Source organism: Hemiscyllium ocellatum, chromosome 12, assembly GCF_020745735.1.
Source record: "Hemiscyllium ocellatum isolate sHemOce1 chromosome 12, sHemOce1.pat.X.cur, whole genome shotgun sequence".
NCBI classification, from domain to species: domain Eukaryota; kingdom Metazoa; phylum Chordata; class Chondrichthyes; order Orectolobiformes; family Hemiscylliidae; genus Hemiscyllium; species Hemiscyllium ocellatum.
Genome location: NC_083412.1, coordinates 83,033,447 through 83,055,573, shown reverse-complemented (window position 1 = coordinate 83,055,573; position 22,127 = coordinate 83,033,447). Strand labels below are relative to the sequence as shown.

The window sequence follows — 22,127 nt, the reverse complement described above, 5'->3', positions numbered from 1 at the left end:
CTATTCCCAATGAATTGAATCTCAAAACATGTCCATATTTACAATTCAATTTTACCCAACATAAAACATGCAAGAGTTTGCAGATTTGTTTAATATAAAGAAACATTTTAATTCCAAACATTAAGACCTTCCATACGGCTTAGAACAGGCAGCATAGTTAACTCTTGCACATCCAGAAGATAAGTAAGTCATAAGTAACATGGTAAATCGATTAAGGTGACTCATTGCATATCCTAATCTGATTCTTAACTTCATCCCTTCTTAAACTTGTGGAAAATTCTGAATACATTTTTTGTTTCTTCTGCATGCATATTAGGCCAATCGCAATGTCCAGTCCTACAGTATAAGACTTGCAAATGAAGCCATCAAATCAAAACATATGCAGGCTCATCAGGCATTTGTAGCAAATATTTTTTAGTGAAAGCAGTTTCAACTTTGTCCCCCAAGATAAACCCCACTAGTCTGCAACTGAAAAGGCCTGAAGCCAAAATGTAGGCCTGCCACAGCAGTGAGCCATATGTGTCAGCTCTCCATGTGTCAGGTTTTCACAGGGGCAAAAAACAGCTTTACTTTATAAGTATTGAAGTTAGTCAGTATCAATCAATGAGATGACTTGGACTGTCAAACTCAATTAGATCAGCTGGAGAGCAGGATTGAAGCTTGTTACAACTAATCAGGTTGGCTAAAGGGTGGGACTCAAATCTGTCAGAACCAATCAGGTCAGCTAACTGCTTGGACCAGGGGTCAACCCTCTGTTTGTTAGACAGAGATCAACTGGGGAAAAAAATGCTAAGATGACCTGATGGTTTTGTTGAGTTATAGTTGATTTATGTGTTTACTTAGAGAGTGATTTTGATGGGCACTTCTTCCACTCTGCTACCATAACTCAGATTATACCATAAATTGAGTTTCTGCTGACCTTGCACCTATTTTACAACAGTGAACAGAAGCAAAGGAAATTTAGCCCCTTTGTTTTGTTCCCAAAGAACTAATCTACATACAAGAAACAAACTAAAATAAAGCATTTAAATATATTTTAATCTCCTCAAAAGAACTTTCCTGGATATTTTCAACTAATGTACAGTTGTCTCAGGACTGTTTATCAGCCTCAACCACACAATTCATTGTAGATATTTCCTTAAGATGGAGAATATATTTTTCAGTATGAAGGTAATGATTAACATTCATAGCATTGAAGCTATAGCAATTGTGAAATGCACAAGCTTTGTAGAGCAGACAGAAATGAGGCTGGAATATTAATGATGCTGATTTCATTTTAATGTAATGACATGTGATCGATCTGTTTGTGTGTGAGTTCATAGAATCCCTGTAACACAAAAAAAGGCCATTCAGCCCGTTGAGTCTGCACCAACCCTCCCAAGAGCATCCCACCCAGAGCTACCCTCTCACCTTGCATGGGACTTTTACCATGGCTAATCCACATAGCCTGCACATTCCTTTAGACTATGGGGCAATTTTTAGCATGGCCAATCCACCATTGGGAGAATGTGCAAACTCCACATACTGGCCGAGGGTGAAATCGAACTGGGTTCCCTGGCACTATGAGGCAGCACTGAGACCATGAGCGTGTCTGTGTGTGTGTGGGTGTGTGAGAGAGAGTGTGTGAGAGAGAAAGTGTGTAAGAATGTGTAAGTGTAAGCATGTGTAAGTGTATGCGTGCAAATGTGTGTGTGCAAGAGTATGTGTGTGAGTGTTTGTGAGTGTGAGTGCATTTATGAGTGCACATCTGAGTATTGGAGAGGGATGAGTGAACAATGCCTTTGAGACAGAAATCCATTAGCTTACACATTGATGGGACGCCTCAGGCAATATTTAATTCCCAGATTTCACTTCAATGGGAATTGTATGCAAAGCCAGTGGGAAGAAAGTAGAGGCAAAGACAGAAGTCACTGGAAAAGTTCAGCAGGTCTGGCAGCATCTGTGAAGAGAAATCAGAGTTAATGTTGCAGGTCCACTATCCCTTTCTCAGAGCAGGAAGAAAGTAGAGGCTGGTTGGCGTGAATTTGAGTAAAAAATGAGGTCTGCAGATGCTGGAGATCACAGCTGAAAATGTGTTGCTGGTCAAAGCACAGCAGGCCAGGCAGCATCTCAGGAATAGAGAATTTGACGTTTCGAGCATAAGCCCTTCATCAGGAATAAGAGAGAGTAGCCAAGCAGGCTAAGATAAAAGGTAGGGAGGAGGGACTTGGGGGAGGGGCGATGGAGGTGGGATAGGTGGAAGGAGGTCAAGGTGAGGGTGATAGGCCGGAGTGGGGTGGGGGCGGGGAGGTCAGGAAGAAGATTGCAGGTTAGGAGGGCGGTGCTGAGTTGAGGGAACCGCCTGAGACAAGGTGGGGGGAGGGGAAATGAGGAAACTGGAGAAATCTGAGTTCATTCCTTGTGGTTGGAGGGTTCCCAGGCGGAAGATGAGGCGCTCCTCCTCCAAGGACCTGCATGTCCTCGGTGGATTGGGAGGGAGAGTTAAAGTGTTGAGCCACGGGGTGGTTGGGTTGGTTGGTCCGGGCGTCCCTGAGGTGTTCTCTGAAGCATTCCGCAAGTAAGCGGCCTGTCTCACCAATATAGAGGAGGCCACATCGGGTGCAGCGGATGCAATAGATGATGTGTGTGGAGGTACAGGTGAACTTGTGGCGGATATGGAAGGATCCCATGGGGCCTTGGAGGGAAGTGAGTGTGGAGGTGTGGGCGCAAGTTTTACATTTCCTGCGGTTGCAGGGGAAGGTGCCGGGGGTGGAGGTTGGGTTGGTGGGGGGTGTGGATCTGAAGAGGGAGTCACGAAGGGAGTGGTCCTTGCGGAACGCTGATAGGGGAGGGGAGGGAAATATATCCTTGGTGGTGGGGTCCGTTTGGAGGTGGCGGAAATGACGGCGGATGATACGTTGTATGCAGAGGTTGGTGGGGTGGTAGGTGAGAACCAGTGGGGTTCTGTCTTGGTGGCGGTTGGAGGAGCGGGGCTCAAGGGCGGAGGAGCGGGAAGTGGAGGAGATGCGGTGGAGGGCATCGTCGATCACATCTGGGGGGAATCTGCGGTCCTTGAAGAAGGAGGCCATCTGGGCTGTGCGGTGTTGGAACTGGTCCTCCTGGGAGCAGATGCGGCGGAGACGAAGGAATTGGGAATATGGGATGGCGTTTTTGCAGGGGGCAGGGTGGGAGGAGGTGTAGTCCAGGTAGCTGTGGGAGTCAGTCGGTTTATAATAGATGTCTGTGTTGAGTCGGTCGCCCGAGATAGAGATGGAAAGGTCTAGGAAGGGGAGGGAGGAGTCTGAGACAGTCCAGGTGAATTTCAGGTTGGGATGGAAGGTGTTAGTAAAGTTGATGAACTATTCAACCTCCTCGTGGGAGCACGAGGCAGCGCCGATACAGTCATCGATGTAGCGGAGGAAAAGGTGGGGGATGGTGCCAGTGTAGTTGCGGAAGATGGACTGTTCCACATATCCTACGAAGAGGCAGGCATAGCTGGGGCCCATGCGGGTGCCCATGGCAACTCCTTTAGTTTGGAGGAAGTGGGAGGATTGAAAAGAGAAGTTATTCAGGGTGAGGACCAGTTCAGTCAGTCGAAGGAGGGTGTCAGTGGAAGGGTACTGGTTGGTGCGGCGGGAAAGGAAGAAGCGGAGGGCTTTGAGTCCTTCGTGATGGGGGATGGAGGTGTACAGGGACTGGATGTCCATAGTGAAAATAAGGCGTTGGGGACCGGGGAAGCGAAAATCCTGGAGGAGGTGGAGGGCGTGGGTGGTGTCCCGAACGTAGGTGGGGAGTTCTTGGACTAAAGGGGACAGGACCGTGTCGAGGTATTGGGAGATGAGTTCGGTGGGGCAGGAGCAGGCTGAGACAATGGGTCGGCCGGGGCAGGCAGGTTTGTGGATTTTGGGCAGGAGGTAGAAACGGGCAGTGCGGGGTTGTGGGACTATGAGGTTGGAGGCGGTGGATGGGAGATCCCCTGAGGTGATGAGGTCATGGATGGTCTGGGAGATGATGGGAGGTGGGGGGAGGTGGGGTCGTGGATGATGGTTTGGTGGTGGGAGGTGGGGAAGCTCAGGGAGGATTCAAAGTTTTTATTCATGCCGTAACCAATTATTTTTCAGAGTTTATCATGCACTAACCATGTTGAATAAATTATCATAAAATCACTCTTTTTAAAAATCTATATTCACTGCTGTTTTGAGAAAATTAATCAGTTTCATGAATGACTTAAACAATTCCATTCAAATCCTATTCCTTTTCCTCTTATGTTATTAATACTCAATCATCATAGCTTATTGTTTACATTCATAATATATATTTTGATTTATCCACATTAAACAATACCTTTTATTCTTTGACAATTGAATCATTCTTTTAGGGATTGCTTTCAATTCTACCAGCCGCTTGTAAATAAGACACACAATAGCACAACTTGGCATTATGAACAAAAGTTGTATTGCTAAAATTATCCTCTTCCATGTTGCTGTGAAGAGTGCAAAAATTCAGGAACTGAATTAACTGCACAGAGACTGGTATCCCATCACCAAGTCACCTTTTATTTACATGCACATGGTACAATGGCTGTGTCCAGCCAGCTCGGAGTCAATCCTTGAACTGATGAGATTCTGAATCGCCTGTTTATATTGGTCAGCAAGGGCTCCCTGATTGTCCCAGGTTAACAAACCCAATCAAGGATCTCATAGTCAACAGAATCCACCTGGCTCCAATCACTACAGGTACCTCGAGGAGATTCCTGCAAAATGTCACTTGTTAATGTCCTCAGACTGCATCATATCCAATTTCCAGGATTTTATTGCCACATTTGTTTTTAAATCCAGTGAGTTAACTCATCATTATTCCAATAAGCCTTTTTGAAATTATCCAGGTTATAAACTTTACCAAATATCTACCAAAAAATCAAAATGGTTGTTGCTGTCTGTGAATTTAAATGACTTCCAACAGATTTCACTACATATCAAACTTTAATGATTAAACATGCAAGTGAGCTGATCTTGAAGTAAGTGGTTGTTGCAAACTCTGCTGTTCTGGCTCATTATTTACTCTAAATGTCATACCAATTCTCCAGCCCCAATACTGTACACTTTTTGTGCCTTTTCCAATGTCACATTAAATGACTGAGTCACCAGCTAATGTATCTGTCCCTCACCACACCATTTTGAGTCCAAACCCACCAAAACTCAGCAGACATTAATTTTCTCTTCCTACAATTTCCTCCCCAGTTCATCTGAAGGTGCCAAAGCTTGCCAGAATTTAGTGTCACCATCCCAGGTCTATTTCAATAGCTTACCAATTTAGCCTTTTTTTTGTGAAGGCCTTAATATATATAAAAATATTCATTGAGAAGGTACTGGAAGCCATCCTAAACTACTGTATATATGATTTCTGACCAAACATTTTCTGATACTGATCAGAAATGGGCATGCAGGCTAAACTCTGAGTACTTTGCTTTTAATGGGATTGTGAGACAATTGTTAAGCCTAATATTAATATAAGCCTTTTTTGTCTCAGTTGTGTTTTTTTTTCCTCCTTTTTAGATCACTCTGTGACTCACAAAATTGTATATGTATTGTTTGGAGATTTAGAGATTATGAGAAAAGAGACTTTACCCTCTGAACTTACATTACTCACAGAGAATATCTCTGCTAAAGCCTGATAAAATGGCCATAATGGCAGCTGATGGCAAGTGGAGGACAAAGTGTATACCCACAAAAATATTATGCCCAACTATAATGAACATGCTGGCCACTATCGCAGCTGTCGTGCAACCACTCCATTGGTCACTTAGAAATTAACACATTCTGGAGAAATGGAAGTTGAGCAACAAATGTGAGCAATTCTTTTCAGTAACAATACAAATTTATTAAGACTCTGATAGAATCCAACAGACCTATGGAAGATTGTGTGCAAAGTTAGCAGGTATCTAAATCTTTTGCACTGAAAACAAAAATGCTTGGAAATCAAAGCAGGTCAGGCAAATGCTGCCTGACCCGTTGTGATTTCCAGTATTTGTTGTTTTCAGTACAGATTCCAACATCTGGAGTAATTTGCTCTGAAATCCTGAGCACATCTTGCAATCTGGAACAAATAAATAATGCACATTTAGTGCAGTGCTGAGGGACTGCTGCACAACTGAAGGTGCTGTCTTTAAGATGAGACATTAAATCAAAGCCATTTGGCCTTTGCTTTAGAACATCAGCAAGTAATATTTTACATAATACCTGTTACATCAGTGACCATTTCTCCAAGACAAAATAAGATGATTGGAATATATGAACTCTGTCAATCTCTTCCAGTTCTATCAGCCTCAATGTATCCACCTTTTTTTCTAAATTGGTACTCCACTTAGTTAGTATTGCTGAAGCTTCTGCGCATTCTCATTTATCATTTTTAAAGGAGACAAAAGACTTATAGATGCCTTCCTGACCTCAGGATGTCCCAAGATGCTTTGCAACTTTTAAAGTATACTTACAGTTGTAACGTAGGAATGGAGCAAAATGTGCAGAATAACAAGCCAACAAGTTGAGCTATTTTATTAATTCCATTGCATTCCACATATGGCATTTCCATGAGCCCAACAGAACTGGAGCCATAATATTCCACAGAGGGTTTTAGCTTGGAATATTCGGTATAATTTCAGTCAAGTTCAACTTGTGCATTCCCTTCATTGAAAGTTTTCATACTTTTCATGAGATATCACTGGGGATCAATTTATTTGTCAGTAAATTTGAGATTCAGTATGCCATGTTTTATTCTTATTGACGCATTCCACACATGCCGTTGCAGTCAGTAAATTGTACTGTCACCACCCCCAATTCATTCTTTACAAGGAACTACGCAGACTCTGCACCTACAATTTCTCCACACCAATACTTAATGCATCCATACAAATATGCCTCTGCCTGCACTATGTACATTGCAGCAGTTATTACTCTCAAAAACTTAATTGGCTATGAAAACACTTGAGGATGTCTTGAGGTAATGAAAAGTATCATATAAATGCAAGTGTTTTATATTTTTTACTGCAGATATCAGCCTAATAATTTTACACCAACCATTTGGGGTGGCACGGTGGCCCATTGGTTAGTACTGCTGCCTTACAGTGCCAGGGACCCAGGGTCAATTCCAGCCTTGGGTGACTGTATGGAGTTTGCACAATCTCCCCGTGTCTGTGTGGGTTTCCTCTGGGTGCTCTGGTTTCCTCCCACAGTCCAAAGATGTGCAGGTTAGGTGAATTGGCCATGCTAAAATGCCCATGTGTTAGTCAGAGGGAAATGGGTCTGGGTGGATTACTCTTCAAAGGGTCAGTGTGGACTTGTTAGGCTGTTTCCACACTGTAGGGAATCCAGTCTAATCAATAAAATTGGACAATGTTAATTAAAATTAATTTTCATTTATTTTATGTAATATATTTTATACAATTAATTTTAAAAGATAAGATTAACCCTGCACAGCTCGCCTCTACTTTCTTGCAAAAATCCACAAGCAGGACTGTCCACAAGGACCCATTGTTTCTGCCTACTTCCTCCCCACAGAACACCTCCCTTCCTACCTTGACTTGGTCTTTTCTGTCCTGGTCCAGTCTCTACCTACAAAAAAATTGTTCTGAGGAAGGGTCACTCAACCCAAAATTTTAACTGTGATTTCTCCCTAAAAATGTTACCAAACCTACTGAGTTTCTCCAGTAAGTTCTGTTTCTATTTCTGATTTCTAGCATCTGCCATTCTTTCTTTTTTTTGGATAAAAGTAACATTAAGTCACTTATAACTTTCACTGACTCCCACCACACAAGTAACTTCAAGACTCGCTTTCAATTTAACGATAAGCATTACTCAATAAAAACAACAACTCAGGCCAGGAGAAGAAACTTTTCTTCATTTTGTCCATAACTCTCAATCTTCATTTTGAGAAATTTTAAAAAGAAATCTTCCTGTTATAAACTCACGCAGCCCATGCACCACTGAGAAAGACAATAGTTGAATAATTCTACCAACACCATTTGTCTCTGTCAACGTGAAATGATAGATCCAAGTCTGGGACAGAGAGGGGGATTTGGGAAACAATATGCTTATCTCGACTAAGAATAGCCTACAATATCTCCACTCAAGTGTGCAACATTGGCAATATATTAACATACATTTAGTATTCATAAAAACATTCAACAGGAACATGAGTAGACCATTCAGGTGCCTGATCCTGTTCTGCTACTTGATGAAAACATGGCTGCCCTGTATTGTTTCTGCTTTTACTGTCCATCTAACTATATTATACAAATATTTATGTATACACACACATATAAATGCTTACGTAATATGTCTCCACAGTACATTCTAGTCCCCAACCTTTCATGATTGTAGCAAATAAAACAATATGTTTTGTAGGTAAAAACAGATTTTTACCATTTTCCGACAGAGAGGTCAGCTGATCATCACCTTGGATACCCAAATGGATAGTAAAGGAAGGAGAACAGACTGGTATTGCTCGTTCAGGGTAGAGAAGAGAAAGTTTCACAGAAAGAATAGTTTCAGGTTCCTATTGGAATGAGAGAGAACAAAAGAAGAACAGCTCAGTGGATTTTCAAATCAAAGGAGAGAGATAGCAAGAGAACACTGAGAATTGAGCATTGCCCTACACAAGGAAGAGGCTCAGCCAGTCAGATAACAAACACCGTCAGCTGATTGTCTCCCAATGAGCAACATTACACCATGATCAGCATAATCATATCATCATCAAGTCAAGCAGCACAGAAAGAAGCCATTCTCCCATTAGGAATGCGTTAGCTCTATGAGAGTTATCCAATCAGACATTTTCCCCTTCCCCTCACTTATCTGTCATATAGCCCAGAAAGTGGTTAATTTTACAATCCCTCTTTTGAAGTTACTACAGGGTCACCTTCCCCCTCACCCTTTTTTTAAAATTCACTCATGGGATGAGGGCGTTGTTGGCTCATCTCCAGTTGTCCTTAAACTGACTGGCTTGCTAGGCCATTTCACAAGATGTTAAGCTGTGGGTCTAGAATCACACGTAACACAGACCACTTTAGGATGGGATTTTCCTTCCCCAAACGTCAATAGCGAATCAGATGGTTTTTTACAACTTGCAATGATTTCATGGTCATCATTACACTTCTAATTCTGGATTTCTAATGAATTCAAATACGAGCATTGAAACCCAGGTGCCCAGCACATTACCTAGAGGTCTCTGAATTGAGAGTCCAACCATTGGATATGGTGGACCCATTTTTAATTCTATGCATGTGGGTGTATTTTAATTGATTCCTTTGAATATGCTAGAAGCTACATTGATTCACACACAGGCCCCTATTCTTTGTAGGCAAAAGGAATCTATCCACACATTGCACCTTTTTACTGAAAGGGCTAAGGAAACAGTCGATCCCTGCTGAATCTCCATAGTAACCCTCTGACCAATCAAATTCAACTTGTCTGTTTCAAATTTAATCTAACACAGTTAACAGTTTCTGCTGCAGCTCCATGCCAACCAATCAGCACACTTTGCTCATGTATAAATTGCTGTTCCACTTCCCATGTTGGTTTCCTCACATTTTGGAGTTTATGAGTGCAAGCTGCAAACATTCAACTTCATATTTCTTTTTAGCAATGCTTAAGTTTTGTGCTACCAAACAATGATTTGTCCCTGTTTACTCAACCAAGTTCCTCATATTGAACAGAAAAAGAAGATTCATCACCCTCAGAAGTTTGTATTTTGCTGATATTCTACTTTTGTGACTCATTCGATGAAAATGGCATACATTTCCATAAGCTTGCAACTATCTGTTTTCCACATTAGAAATTCATTGTGTGTTTCCAGTGAAAGAAATTGGTAGGTGTGTCTATCAAAACTGTTTGAGAAAAATTCTATTTTTCAGTTCTCTAATTTTGGAATAAATGTTAAATGTTTAAGCTTTGATTTTTTAAAATTTTGTCCTCTTACCAAAAGTTTATTAAAGTAATTCATCAATTGCCCTCTTCACACATGCTCACAGCTGTCAATGTGAGAGAAATGTTGAGAGGGAGATTTACGATCAGACTGAGACAGATCATAACACCCGCTTAAACACAGGGTTGTGTTTATTTTTAAGAGCACACCAAATCACTTTTTAAAACCAAGCTGAGTGAGCCCTCATGGTAACTGAATGATTTGACAGGTTTGGAACTGTACACTTTGCAGAAACTGATTGTCCTGGTGACTTTTCATGCTGTTCCTGGCTCCCCACTCATTAAAATACACTCCAGTGCACAATGAATGTATTCAGTTCCAATCAGCAGGATGCCAATGTTTGTCTCTGGTGTCATTTGGCAGAGTTCAATGAACCTAAAATTGAGGGGCCATACATGAAGCACCATCCATTTCTGTCTTACTGGTGGTGATCAGCTGTATAAACGCTTATTCCTTTCAAATATCTATTTAGTGCAGAAGGATAATAGCTTAGGGCAGAGGTCACTCAGTTCTATGCTTGTTTTGTAACCACATAAATTCCATCAGGTAAATCCTCTCACTGTACACACAAATGAAGCACTTTTGGCAGTGAATTGGTATTCCAGTCTCTAACTCATGTTCAATTCATACACAAACTTAATACACTGTCATAAACTTGATGGAAATAAACAAACACTTCAGACATTCAATTTATATTATAGCTGATTTTAGGCAGGCTGTACAGAAAGCTGAACCCTCAGGCTTACATCAATTCGCTAGGCCAAGAACAATGATGCTAGACTTGATACCTGGCGATAGGTATACCTCAATGAAACTGCTGGTCCACAGCCAATACCCTGACCGATTCTGAGGCTGAATGCAGGGTGAGAATCAACTGGCTGTACAAGAAGAGCACAATGTCTTCCCTATTTGTCAGCTGTCACCCACAATATAAACAGCTTAAATAAAAACAGAAAATGGACACATTTTTATCTCTTTGCCCACTTTAACCCTTTGGCCTTTTGTACCTTGGAACCTTTTTGTTGTTCTAGCCCTGCTGACCTGGAAGATCCTTCGTTCCACTTCACACCACTCCCTTTCCCCATCCCTGCATTTGCTCAGAAAGTACTTTGGCTCAGTTCTAATGAGAGGTAATCTAGCTGTGACCCTCACTCCGCAAAGCTGAGCATTCCCAGCATTTTCTGTTTTTATTTCAGACTTTCATTGCCTGAAAAACTTTGTTTTTAGAAACATCTGGAATATGATTTATCCAACAAATTCAATGTTTTCATAAAATCCCTACAGTGTGGCAGCAGGCCATTCAGCCCATCAAGTCACATCGAAAATCTGAAGTGCATCCTACCTCAACTCACACCTCCCACCCTACCCTTGTAATCCTGCATTTCCCAGGGCTAATCCACCTAGCCAGCACATCCCTGGACACAGCGAGCAATTTAGCATGGCCAATTCACCTCACCTCCACATCATGGGACTGTGAGAGGAAACAAGCACCTGGAGGAAACCCACACAGAGACGGGGAGAATGTGCAAACTTGTTGCAGACAGTCACCCAGTGTCAAATCAAACCCTGGCACTGTGAGGCAACAGTGCTAACGACTGAGCAACCGTGCCTTCTTACTGAAGAGGCAAAAGAAAATCTTCTTACTCAAAAGATCATCCAATTTTTGGAATCTTTGGAAGTTGCTGGGGTGTCACTGTTTAAGAATATAAGGCTTTCACTCACTACCAATATTAAGTACCCCAGTTCAGATCTGTTACAACACATTACAATACTATATGCGAAGCAAGATCCCCACACTCAGAACAGAACTCCATACTGTGTTTATGGGACTTCTCTGTGTTCCTTGGATAGTAGATTGGAACAGTTTGTTAGAGAACACACATGATTTTTTTTTAAATCGAGCCCATCTGAAGGAAATAAAAAAGTGTCACATCCATTTTGGTGATTGAAATCTCAAGCAGTATTGATGAATGTGGCCCCCAGTCCCATACCTTCACAGGGGTGTTAATTTAATGACACCTTGTAGATGTTTTCTTGTAAGTGGGTGCACTGGGAATTAAGCTGAGACCGTCTTAAACCTAATTCATTCTGAGTCTTTCCAGTTGACAAAGAGGACTTTCATTCAGTCAGCCCGGATAGAATTCAGAAGGATTGCATAGGGTACTGTGCATTCCACCATTCTCCCATTCACTGGTAATAAAACTTTTTAAAAATTAAACCATTTGCTAAGAGTTTTCATTTGTGGCAATATTCATCTCAATTTCTTTTTTCTTATTTTTTTAACAAAGAAGACTTATTAACATTATTGGAGAAGGGATCAGCAAGATGAGGTGACTTTCAGAGTTAATGTGATAGAGCACACAAATGTTAATTGAGCTCACTATATACAATGAGAAGCAAAGTGTTTTAACCAGTTTTTCAGAAGAGATGTTGTATCAAGAATCAGAATCACTGCTCTAAAGGAGTTCTGTTAGATGCCTTTCTTGTTTCTTTAGTTGTCCCATTATTACTTTTACATAGTAAACCTTTTATAATTTAATCTCCTGCTTTTCATTCAACTGTAGATGCTACCTGCAGCTTGTTCATACCTGCTGCTATTTACCTCTGAACTTGTTGAGTACGTGCTGATCACGAACATTTGCTAGTTCTGACAAAAATTCATCAACCTGAAGCATTCACTCTATTTCTCAGTCTGCAGCTGTTGCCAGAAATATTGAACATTTCCAGTGTTTTCCACATTTATTTCAGACTTACAGCATTCACAGTAATGTACTCAGGTCAGGTCTATAGAGTTTAAAAAGTTAGTATACAGAGAGCTCAACAAAATTTTTGTGTTATGCCAAACTAGGAGTTTGTATGTTCTGGTTGCCGTAACAAGTACATTACCATGACATTTTATTTATAGAATCAGGAGTTCGTTCAGTTTTATTGTCAACATTTGTCCCTCAATCAATGTCAGTCAAAAGAGATTTGTTCAGAAATGGCAGATGGAGTTTAATTGGGAAAAATATAAGGTGATGCATTTGGAAGACCAAATTCAGGTGTGAACTATACAATAAGGGACAGAAACCGTAGGAGCATTGAAATACACAGAGATCTGAAGTACAGGTGGACAGATCCTGAAAATGACACTATAGGTGGATAAGATGGTCAAATAGGCATACACCACGCTTGTTTTCAGGGGCCAGGGCATTGAATATACAAGTTAGCAAGCTATGTTACAACTGTACAAAGCTTTAGTTAGGCCACATTTGGAATATTTCATGCAGTTCTGATCACTGCACTACCAGGAGGATGTGGAATGCTTTGGAAAGAGTGCAGCGAAGGTTTACCAGGAAGTTGCCTGGTCTGGAGGATTTTAGTTATGAGGAGAGGTTGGGTAAACTCAGATTGTTTTCATTGGAAAGATGGAGGTTGAGGGGCAACCTGATAGAGCACTACAAAGCATAGATAAGGTGGCTAGCCAGAGGCCTTTTCCCAAGGTGGAAAGGTCAACTATAAGAGAACACAGGTGCAAGGTGAGAGGGGGAAAGATTTCACACATACTATTGGTGGGTGCTTGGAAAGCACTGCCAATGGAGGTGGGGGAAGCAGGCAGGTTAACAATGTTTAACATGTAACTGATAGACACATGAACCGGAGGTGAATAGAGAGCTACAAACCATGCATGGCAATAAATAGTGTTTCTAAATAAGGCTTAGGAATTGGAATAGGCTTGGTGGACCAAAGTCCTGTTCTCAAGCTGTATTGAATTGTATAAATTAAGTGAATTGTTTTAACAGACATCTCATCTCATTGCTGTTTCTGGGATCTTACTCTGTTCAAATCAGTTTCCACATTTCCTTGTAAACATGGACTGAAACTACAGTGCAAAAGCAAGTATTTGGCTGTGGACCATTGTTGGATATCTGAGGGATGTGAAAAAGTGAATGTAAACTTTTGCAAGTTTTTTTTCTCAAGAACACAATGTGATGAATTGAGCCAAGTTCAACTGTGTCATTGAAGAATGATACAATAGATGGAAATGTCACACTAATGTCTGGATGAATTTGTTCTTTTGCCAGCTCTTTCTGCAAATTGGAGCCCAAATATGAAATTACTAAACCCACACTTTGCAGATCTTGCTTTATAAAGCACTTTTGATTTGCTGTAATGAAAGTGTGTGAACATGAATAGATGTTTCATTTGCTCCCGTGCATATTCCAGTTTGTGCAAAGCTAGTATGCCATAAAATCCAAACCTACTATAAAATTTAAGATTAGATTCCCTACAGTGTGGAAACAGGCCCTTCAGCCCAACAAGTCCACACCGACCTTCCAAAGATTAACCCAGCCAGACCCATCTCCACCCAAAAAAGGCACCTAACACTGTGGACAATTTAGCATGGCCACTTCACCCGACTCATTAGGTCCTGTGGGAGGAAATAGAAGCACCCGGAGGAAACCCACGCAGTCATGGGGAGAATGTGCAAACTCCACTCAGGCTGGTGCCTGAGACCCTGGTGCTGTGAGGCAGCAGTGCTAGCCAGTGAGCCACCTCCCTTGAAAAAAAAACAACCACTACTAACAGAGGACAGGCAAACTAAAGTCAATAGCTGATCATTTTAAATATGAGTCATCAAATGCAGATCAATAATGTAACAAATATCCCTGCAAATGTCTGGCTTAAATCTAATTTTCCTATTCAGTTTCTTTTCTCCTAGTTAAGCTATTGAAATATTATCAATCACATGATTATCAATTGAATCTATTCAGACATATATAATTGTCACCCTTACACTGGAAGTGGTATACCCCTCCTAACTCTTCCCTGGTTCAAATCTGAAAAATACGGCCAAATTCATCTTCAAGATGTCAGCTCCTTAATGTTGACCATGATTGATTTCATCCTTTAGAAAAATGATAGGTGCTGTGGCTCTCCCTTAGGCTGTCCCATACACATAATCTTATGGTGTGATTGACAGTCCTTCTGAGGAGTGCAGCACAAACCCTACCTTACAAGGCGGAAGAAGCAAACGAGGGACAACAATAATATTTGGAGACTTAATAATGAGGGATAGAGACAGGCATTTCTGCAGACTTCACTCCACAATGGAGGGTTGCCTTCCTGGGGCCAGGGTCAGAGCATGTCACTGAATGGCTGCAAGGCATCCCAAAGGAGAAAAGGGAACAGTCAGAAATCACGGTTCACATTGGGTCCAACGACACAGACAAAAAGAGGCAGCAGATCCTACAACAAGAATTTAGGGAGCTAGGTAGCAGATTGAAAGGCAGGACATTAAAGTTTGTAATCTCTGGATTACTCCCAGTTCTAATGATAATATAAATAGGCAGAAAGAGCAGATGCAGAGCTGAAGAGTTGAAGCAGAAGGGAGGGTTTTCTATTCTTGGATAACTAGGCCATTTCTAAGGAAGTTGGAACTGTGCTAATCCAACGGATTGCACCTGAACCAGAATGAGACCAACGCCTAGGGGTGGCACGGTGGCTCAGTGATTAGCTCTGCTGCCTCACAGCACCAGCAACACAGGTTCGATTCCAGCCTCTGGTGACTGTTTGTGTGGAGTTTGCACATTCTCCCCGTGTCTGCATGTGTTTCCTCCAGTGCTCCGGTTTCCTCCCACAATCCAAAGATGTGCAGGTCAGGTGAATTGGTCGTGCTGAATTGTCCATAGTGTTAGGTGCATTCGTCAAGGGAAATGGATCTGGGCAGGTTATTCTTCAGAGGGTCGGTGTGGACTTGTTGGGCCAAATAGCATGTTTTGACACTGTAGGGAATCTAATCATTCCTGTGGGAGGTTTGCAAGTGCAGTTAGTGGTCATTTAAAATAATTTGGCAAAGGGATTGGAAATGGAGTTGATCTGTAATAAGGCTACTTTGCAAGTAAGGCAGATGAGTGGAAAAGTGTTAATTAATGCATGGGAAGTGACATCATTGCAATCACAAAGGCATAGTTGAGGGAGGAACAGGACTGGAAGCTCAATATTGCATTATTTAGAATCTTCAGGCAAGTTGGTGGGCTATCCAAAGATGTGCAGGTTAGGTGAATTGGCCATGCTAAATTGCCCAGAGTGTTTAGGGATGTGTAGGGTAGGTACATCAGGGGTAAATACGGGGAATGGGTCTGGGTGGGTTCCTCTTCTGAGGGTCTGTGTGGACTTGTTGGGCTGAAGGGCTTGTTTCCACACTGTAGGGATTCTATAGAAGGGGAGTTAGTATCATAATATTAATCAAGAAGTCAATTATTACAGTAAGGAGGGTTGACATCTTAGAAGGTTCCTCAAATGAGGCCATATGAATAGAACCCAGAAACAAAAAGGAGGAAACCACTTTGCTGGGTGCACTATAGACAGGGACAGATAGAAAGATAGAATTGTTGGCAACATTCAGAGAAGTGTCGGAGGCTGAGGGGTGACCTCATAGAGCTTTATAAAATCCTGAGGGGCATGGATAGGGTAAACAGACAAGGTCTTTTACCCTGGGTGGGAAGTCCAGTACTAGAGGGCATAGGTTTAGGGTGAGAGGGTAAAGACATAAAAGAGACCAAAAGAGATCTTTTCACACAGAGGGTGGTGCGTGTATGGAATGGGCTGCCAGAGGAAATGGTGGAGGCTGGTACGATTGCAACATTTAAAAGGCACCTGGATGGGTGTATGAATAGGAAGGGTTTGGAGAGATATGGGCTGGGTGCTGGCAGGTGGGATTAGATCAGGTTGGTGTATCTGGTCGGCATGGACGTTGGACCGAAGGGTCTTTTTCCATGCTGTACATCTTGATGACTCTATGACTCTAAGTATAAAAATAATATAGTAGTAATAGGGCATTCCAATTTCCCTAATGTGGGATAGACAAAATGTGAAAAGCTTAGAGGGTATGGAATTCTTAAAATGTATCCATGAGTTTTTTTCAAAATCGAGAGTGTGGTGCTGGAAAAGCACAGCAGGTCAGGCAGCATCTGAGGAGCAGTAGAATTGATGTTTCAGGCATAAGCCCTTAATTTCAAGCCAACTGGTAGAAAGTACTACAAGACAATGGATTGTGCTGAACCTAATTTTAGGGAATGACACTGATTAGGTGGTAGGTATGTTATTGGGGGACCATTTTGGTGATAGGGACCAGAAATCACTAACATTTAAGGAATTATGGATAACAGTTAAGATAATTTGGAAATAATTCTGAACTGGCTAAGGCTGATTTTAACATACTAAGTCAGGATGTGGCCAAATCGGACTGGAAGAAAATTCTCGTTAGAGTGGGAGTCATTCAAAAGCATAATAGTGAGAATGCAGGGCCAACATGAAATGGATAAATCCCTTGGCCCAGAGAAGATGTATCTCAGGCTATGGTTGGAGGCAAGAGAGGAGATTGCAGGGACTCTGACATTAAATTCCAAATCCTCTCAGGCCATAGCAAAGGTGCAAGGGGACAAGAGGACAGTTCATGTGGTGCTATTATTCAAGAAGGGTGGTAGGGATAAATCAGAAAACTATAGGCCAGTGAGTCTAACATCTGTGTTAGAGAAATCATTGGAAAAAACTCCAAGGGACAGAATTAATGCTCACTTGGAGACGAATGGTGTAATCAAAGATAGTAAGCATGATTTTGTCAAGAAGAAATCATGTCTAACAAGTGTGATTGAATTTTCAAGCCTGTGGCTTAATGTGTAGGTGTGGGTTGTGCAGTTGATGTAACTTTCACTAAGGCATTTAACAAGGTGTCATATAGTTAAGAAGCTAAGAGCTCATGGGATCTAGGGCAATTTGCCAATGGATCCAAAATTGACTTGGTGGTTAGAAGGAGCGTGTTTTTCTGACTGGAAACCAATGTCTAGTGGTGTGATGTTGGATTTGGCATTGGGTCCCTCATTGTTTGTTGCGTACATTAATGATCTAGAATGTAGGCGGTATGATTGTTGACTTTTCAGATGACACAGAAATTGGTGTTGTGGTAAATAGCAAGGAGGAAAGCCTTAGACTTCAGGATGATATAGGCAGATTGGTCAGACAGACTCTTCAGTGGTATATGAAATTTAATCTTGAAAAGTGTTGGGTGATGCATTTTGAAAGAACTAACCAGCAATGGAGTACAATTGAATGGTAGCACCCAAAAATGTACAGGGGATCAGAGGGATTTTGGTGTACATGACTATAGATCCTTGAAGGCAGTAGCACAGGTAGATAAGGAGATTAAGAAGGCATATGGGATACTTGCGTTTATTAGTCAAAGCATTGTATACAATAGCAAGGAAGTTATAATGGTGGTGGTCAGAGCAGAGAAGACTGAGGGGGAGCCTGATTGACCTGTACAAAGTTATGAGGGACTTGGATTGAGTATATAGGGATAAACCTTTCCCTTAGTGAAGGAGTTAATAACCGGGGGTGCCATTTTAAAGTCAAGAAAAGTTTTAGAGAGGAATTGAGGAAAGTTTTATTTTCTTTTGGGTATCTGGAACTCGCTGTCTAAAGGTTTGGTAGACACAGGAACCCATGCAACATTTAAAAAGTATCTAGATGAACACTTGTTGGAAAAATGGGATTACAATAGATAGCTGCTTGCTGACTGACATGGATATGATGGTTTGAAGGGTCTCTTTCCATGCTGTTAAAAACTCTGACACAATCATATAGTGTCTTTTTTTCTATTTGCTAAATGTGGTGTCGGCAGATTTCTGATGACCTGGCAATGATTACAAGAGGTTAATCTAATGAAAGATTCAAATTAATCATAAACTATAAACTTCAATGGTAGATTTCCCCCTTGAAGTTATTCTGAGGAATCTTCTAGCACGTTTTTTTAAAAAAAACCTATCCCTCTTTTTCTGAAGATTGTGCTGTTAATTCCAGATACCTGTTCCACAGCTACTAAACATCGTTCTATACCAAACATAACTTCCATGTATGAGTCGGAACCAAGTGCTAGTTAACTAGACAACAATAGGACATGACACTGATTCTGTTTCTTTGCTCTACTCACAATAATATATTTCTCTGTGAGACCCATTGGATGACAATCAGAATTTGAGTTCACATAGACAGTTATCTCTCAACTGATTCTGAGTTGCAGAGTCAATTTTGCCTTTATCACCACCGAGGCAAGATCTGATAATGTAATACTTGTGATTGAACTTGAATGTTCTTAGTTTACATGGCTTGAGTTGTGAAGGTGGCAATGTAATCATTTTCTGATCCATTAGAGAACAAAAGCAACTCTGTCCTGCCTTTGAGCCTTGTGTTGGTAGCACCTATCAGTGAGACTCAGATTGTGAGAATCAAAGCACACACTCAACTTCAACTCAGAGCTATAATTAGGCCACAGCTGGAATACTGCATGCAGTTCTGGTCACCAAACCATAGGAAAGAGGTGAGTGAATTGGAGAGAGTGCAGAGGAGATTCACCAGGATGTTGCCTGGGGTGGAGCATTTTAGCCATGAAGAGAGGCTGGATAGGCTCAGGTTGCTTCTTTTGGAGCAGAGAAAGTTAGGGTGGGGGAAACTGATAGAGGTGTACAAAATTTTGAGGAGTGTGATCAGGGTGACGAGAAAGTAGTGTTCTCCTTTGTTATAGGATCAATAACTAGGATGCATAATTTTAATGTGAAAAGCAGGAGGGGATTTGAGGAAAGCTTTTTTCACACAGAGGGTGGTGGGAGTCTGGGAGAGTAGTTGAGGTGGGCAAAAACAGAACCTTTAAAAAGTTCTTGGATGAGCACTTTCAGTAATGTAACTTTCAAGGCTTTGAGCCTCGCATGGGAAAGTTACAAAAGCATAGGTAGCAGTATATCTTTGGTGGTGGAATTGTTGGGCCAAAGACCCCCTTCCACATTGTATGATTTTATGAGTACAGGATGAAAAATCTTGGCAAAAATGTATCTTGTTCCCAACGATACTCTAGTTTTGTACATCTAAACAACCATTCAAACCTATTTTGGTATGACTTTTATATTTAGCGTTTAGAAAATACATTAGCCATGATTGAATTAAAATGTAGTTCAGCAAGTGAAAGATATAAGTTGAAGTAATTCTATAATTTTGAAAGTATCTGGTACACAGTGTCCAAATAGCATTTTGAATCAACTCCTTGAATAAGTTCATTACCTGGATCCATTGACCTGATTTGGGTTGTACTCCATCTTGATGGCCACCCTGGTCGGTGGCTGTGCCAACCACTCTTGCTGTGGAACACGGGGGCTAATCTTTGAGGTCTGCCCATAGTCGCTTGATGAAGAAGCTGTCATTTCTGTTTTCGCTAGGTGAGATGTTCCGTAGGCACACTCAAATAAGGACTGGTCTTCACTGACTACTGATAGTGCTTCCTGTCGGAAAGAAAGATATGCAGATAAAATCTGACAGTCTCCTAGAGCACCTCAATCTTTGACTAAGCTATTGAGATGTCATTTTCTACCTTAGTTTACAGTGCAATTTAAAAATTGCCACTTATGTCTGTAAGTTTTTAAGGAAACTTAATATTGTTTCTCCTCTATTGGTTAACTCCAATCAATGATTGATTCAAATGTTGTCGTGCAAAAGATCCAAATTCATATTATTGGTGAAAAATTTGAATTTTCGTGTTGTTGATTGGCAACAATTGAGATAGAGTTAATATTTAGAGCTTCTTCTCTTCAATAGATATTTGATGTTATGTTGTGTAATTTGCTTGTAGTTTAGGCAAGTCCTTCATAGTCAAGTTTTTGGGAGCGTTTTCCATTTCTATTTCCCCCATCTTTGTTTCATATATTATGTCTCTTCCATGAGTTAAACTAAGAGTGACCTAGTAATGATCTCAAATAGCTTGCTCATTGGGTTTTTTCCACCATCTCTGCTTTTCAGCTCAGTTCAGAAATCTCACAGTGTTTGGAATCATTGTCATCTTTGGATTCCTCATGAGGTGGCACGGTGGCTCAATGTCTGCCTCAGCATCAAGGACCCAGGTTTGATTCCACCCTCGGGTGAGTGGCTGTGCAGAGTTTGTACGTTCTCCCCAAGTCTGCATGGATTTCTGACAGGTGTTTTGGTTTCCTCTCACAGTCCAAAGATATTCACATGAGGTGGATTGGCCATGTTAAATTGCTTATTGTGTTCAGGATGCATCGGTTAGCTGCATTAGCCATGGGAAATCTAGGATTCAGGGATAGTGTAGGAGGATAGGTCTAAGTGGGATACTCTTCGAAGGGTTGGTATGGACCAGTTGGAGAGAATGGCCTGTTTCCACACTGTGGATATCATATTCTATTGTAGCTCACTTTGTATCATTCTATTATGTTATAAACAAGATGGAAACTATTATTCTGTTGCACAATATGTAAAGAGGAAGACCCTGGGAAAGTGAAGTTGGACTTTAAACCTCTTGGGGAGCAAGTACTGGGATAAAATTTGACAGAGACTAGAGGATGGCTTCTGAATGAAAGGACTGAAAGGTTTCATCTTGAAACACTGACTTTTTCTCTCTCTGCAGATGCTGCCAAACCTGCACTTTCTGTTTTAATTTCTGATTTAGTTGGCACTCTCAGTTTGAAGAACAGTGTTCAACATGAGATTAAGGGGATAGCTAAAAGCAGTAGAATGAAACATAAGATAGATTTTTTTAATATCCTTCTCCAAAACCCATAAACAATATTGTAAAATCAATAGGAAAATGTTAACTAACACAACTAATTCATGGCATCACCTGTACCCTAAGACAGGAATAATAAGAGTAAATTACCTATAAAATGGTTATACAAAATAGCACAAAAATTATTTAATACCCGTCTCTATAATTTTATTTCAAAGCAGTAAATTTCAATTCATCTTTAGAAATGTAGTGTATATCTAGAATTGTTAACAATAGTGCATAACTTTATGTTTAAACTTTGTTTTGTATTTTACTTGTTAAGAAGTGGCAGACATAGGTTAATTTCATATTGGTGCTTGTGTTGTAAAGTTGGGTCCTTACTACTGGGAAGTGCGGAAGCTTTCAGTTATAAAGAAAGTCCAAATAGGCTGGGATATTTTTCACTGGAGAGTGGGAGGATGAGAGGCAACCTGATGAAAGTTTATAAAATAATGAGGGGTATAAATAGAGTTCATCTTTTCCCTAGGGTGGAAGATTTCAAGACTATGGGAGAAATCTTTATGGTCAGAGGAAAGAAATTTAAGAAAGACTTTAGAGGCAAATTTTTACACAGAGGGTGGTTTGT

At 41.0% G+C, this 22,127-nt stretch overlaps 1 protein-coding gene across 12 annotated transcripts in view; it reads right to left on the bottom strand.

The window, feature by feature from the left end:
* Nucleotides 1–22,127, bottom strand: part of erg (ETS transcription factor ERG) — a 269,582-nt gene that overhangs the window by 71,165 nt on the left and 176,290 nt on the right. For all 12 annotated transcript variants that reach the window (XM_060833787.1, XM_060833786.1, XM_060833790.1 and 9 more), the window contains one exon: nucleotides 20,047–20,264. In XM_060833787.1, coding sequence (XP_060689770.1) covers nucleotides 20,047–20,264 — 218 coding nt within the window. The remainder of the gene's footprint in view (nucleotides 1–20,046; nucleotides 20,265–22,127) is intronic.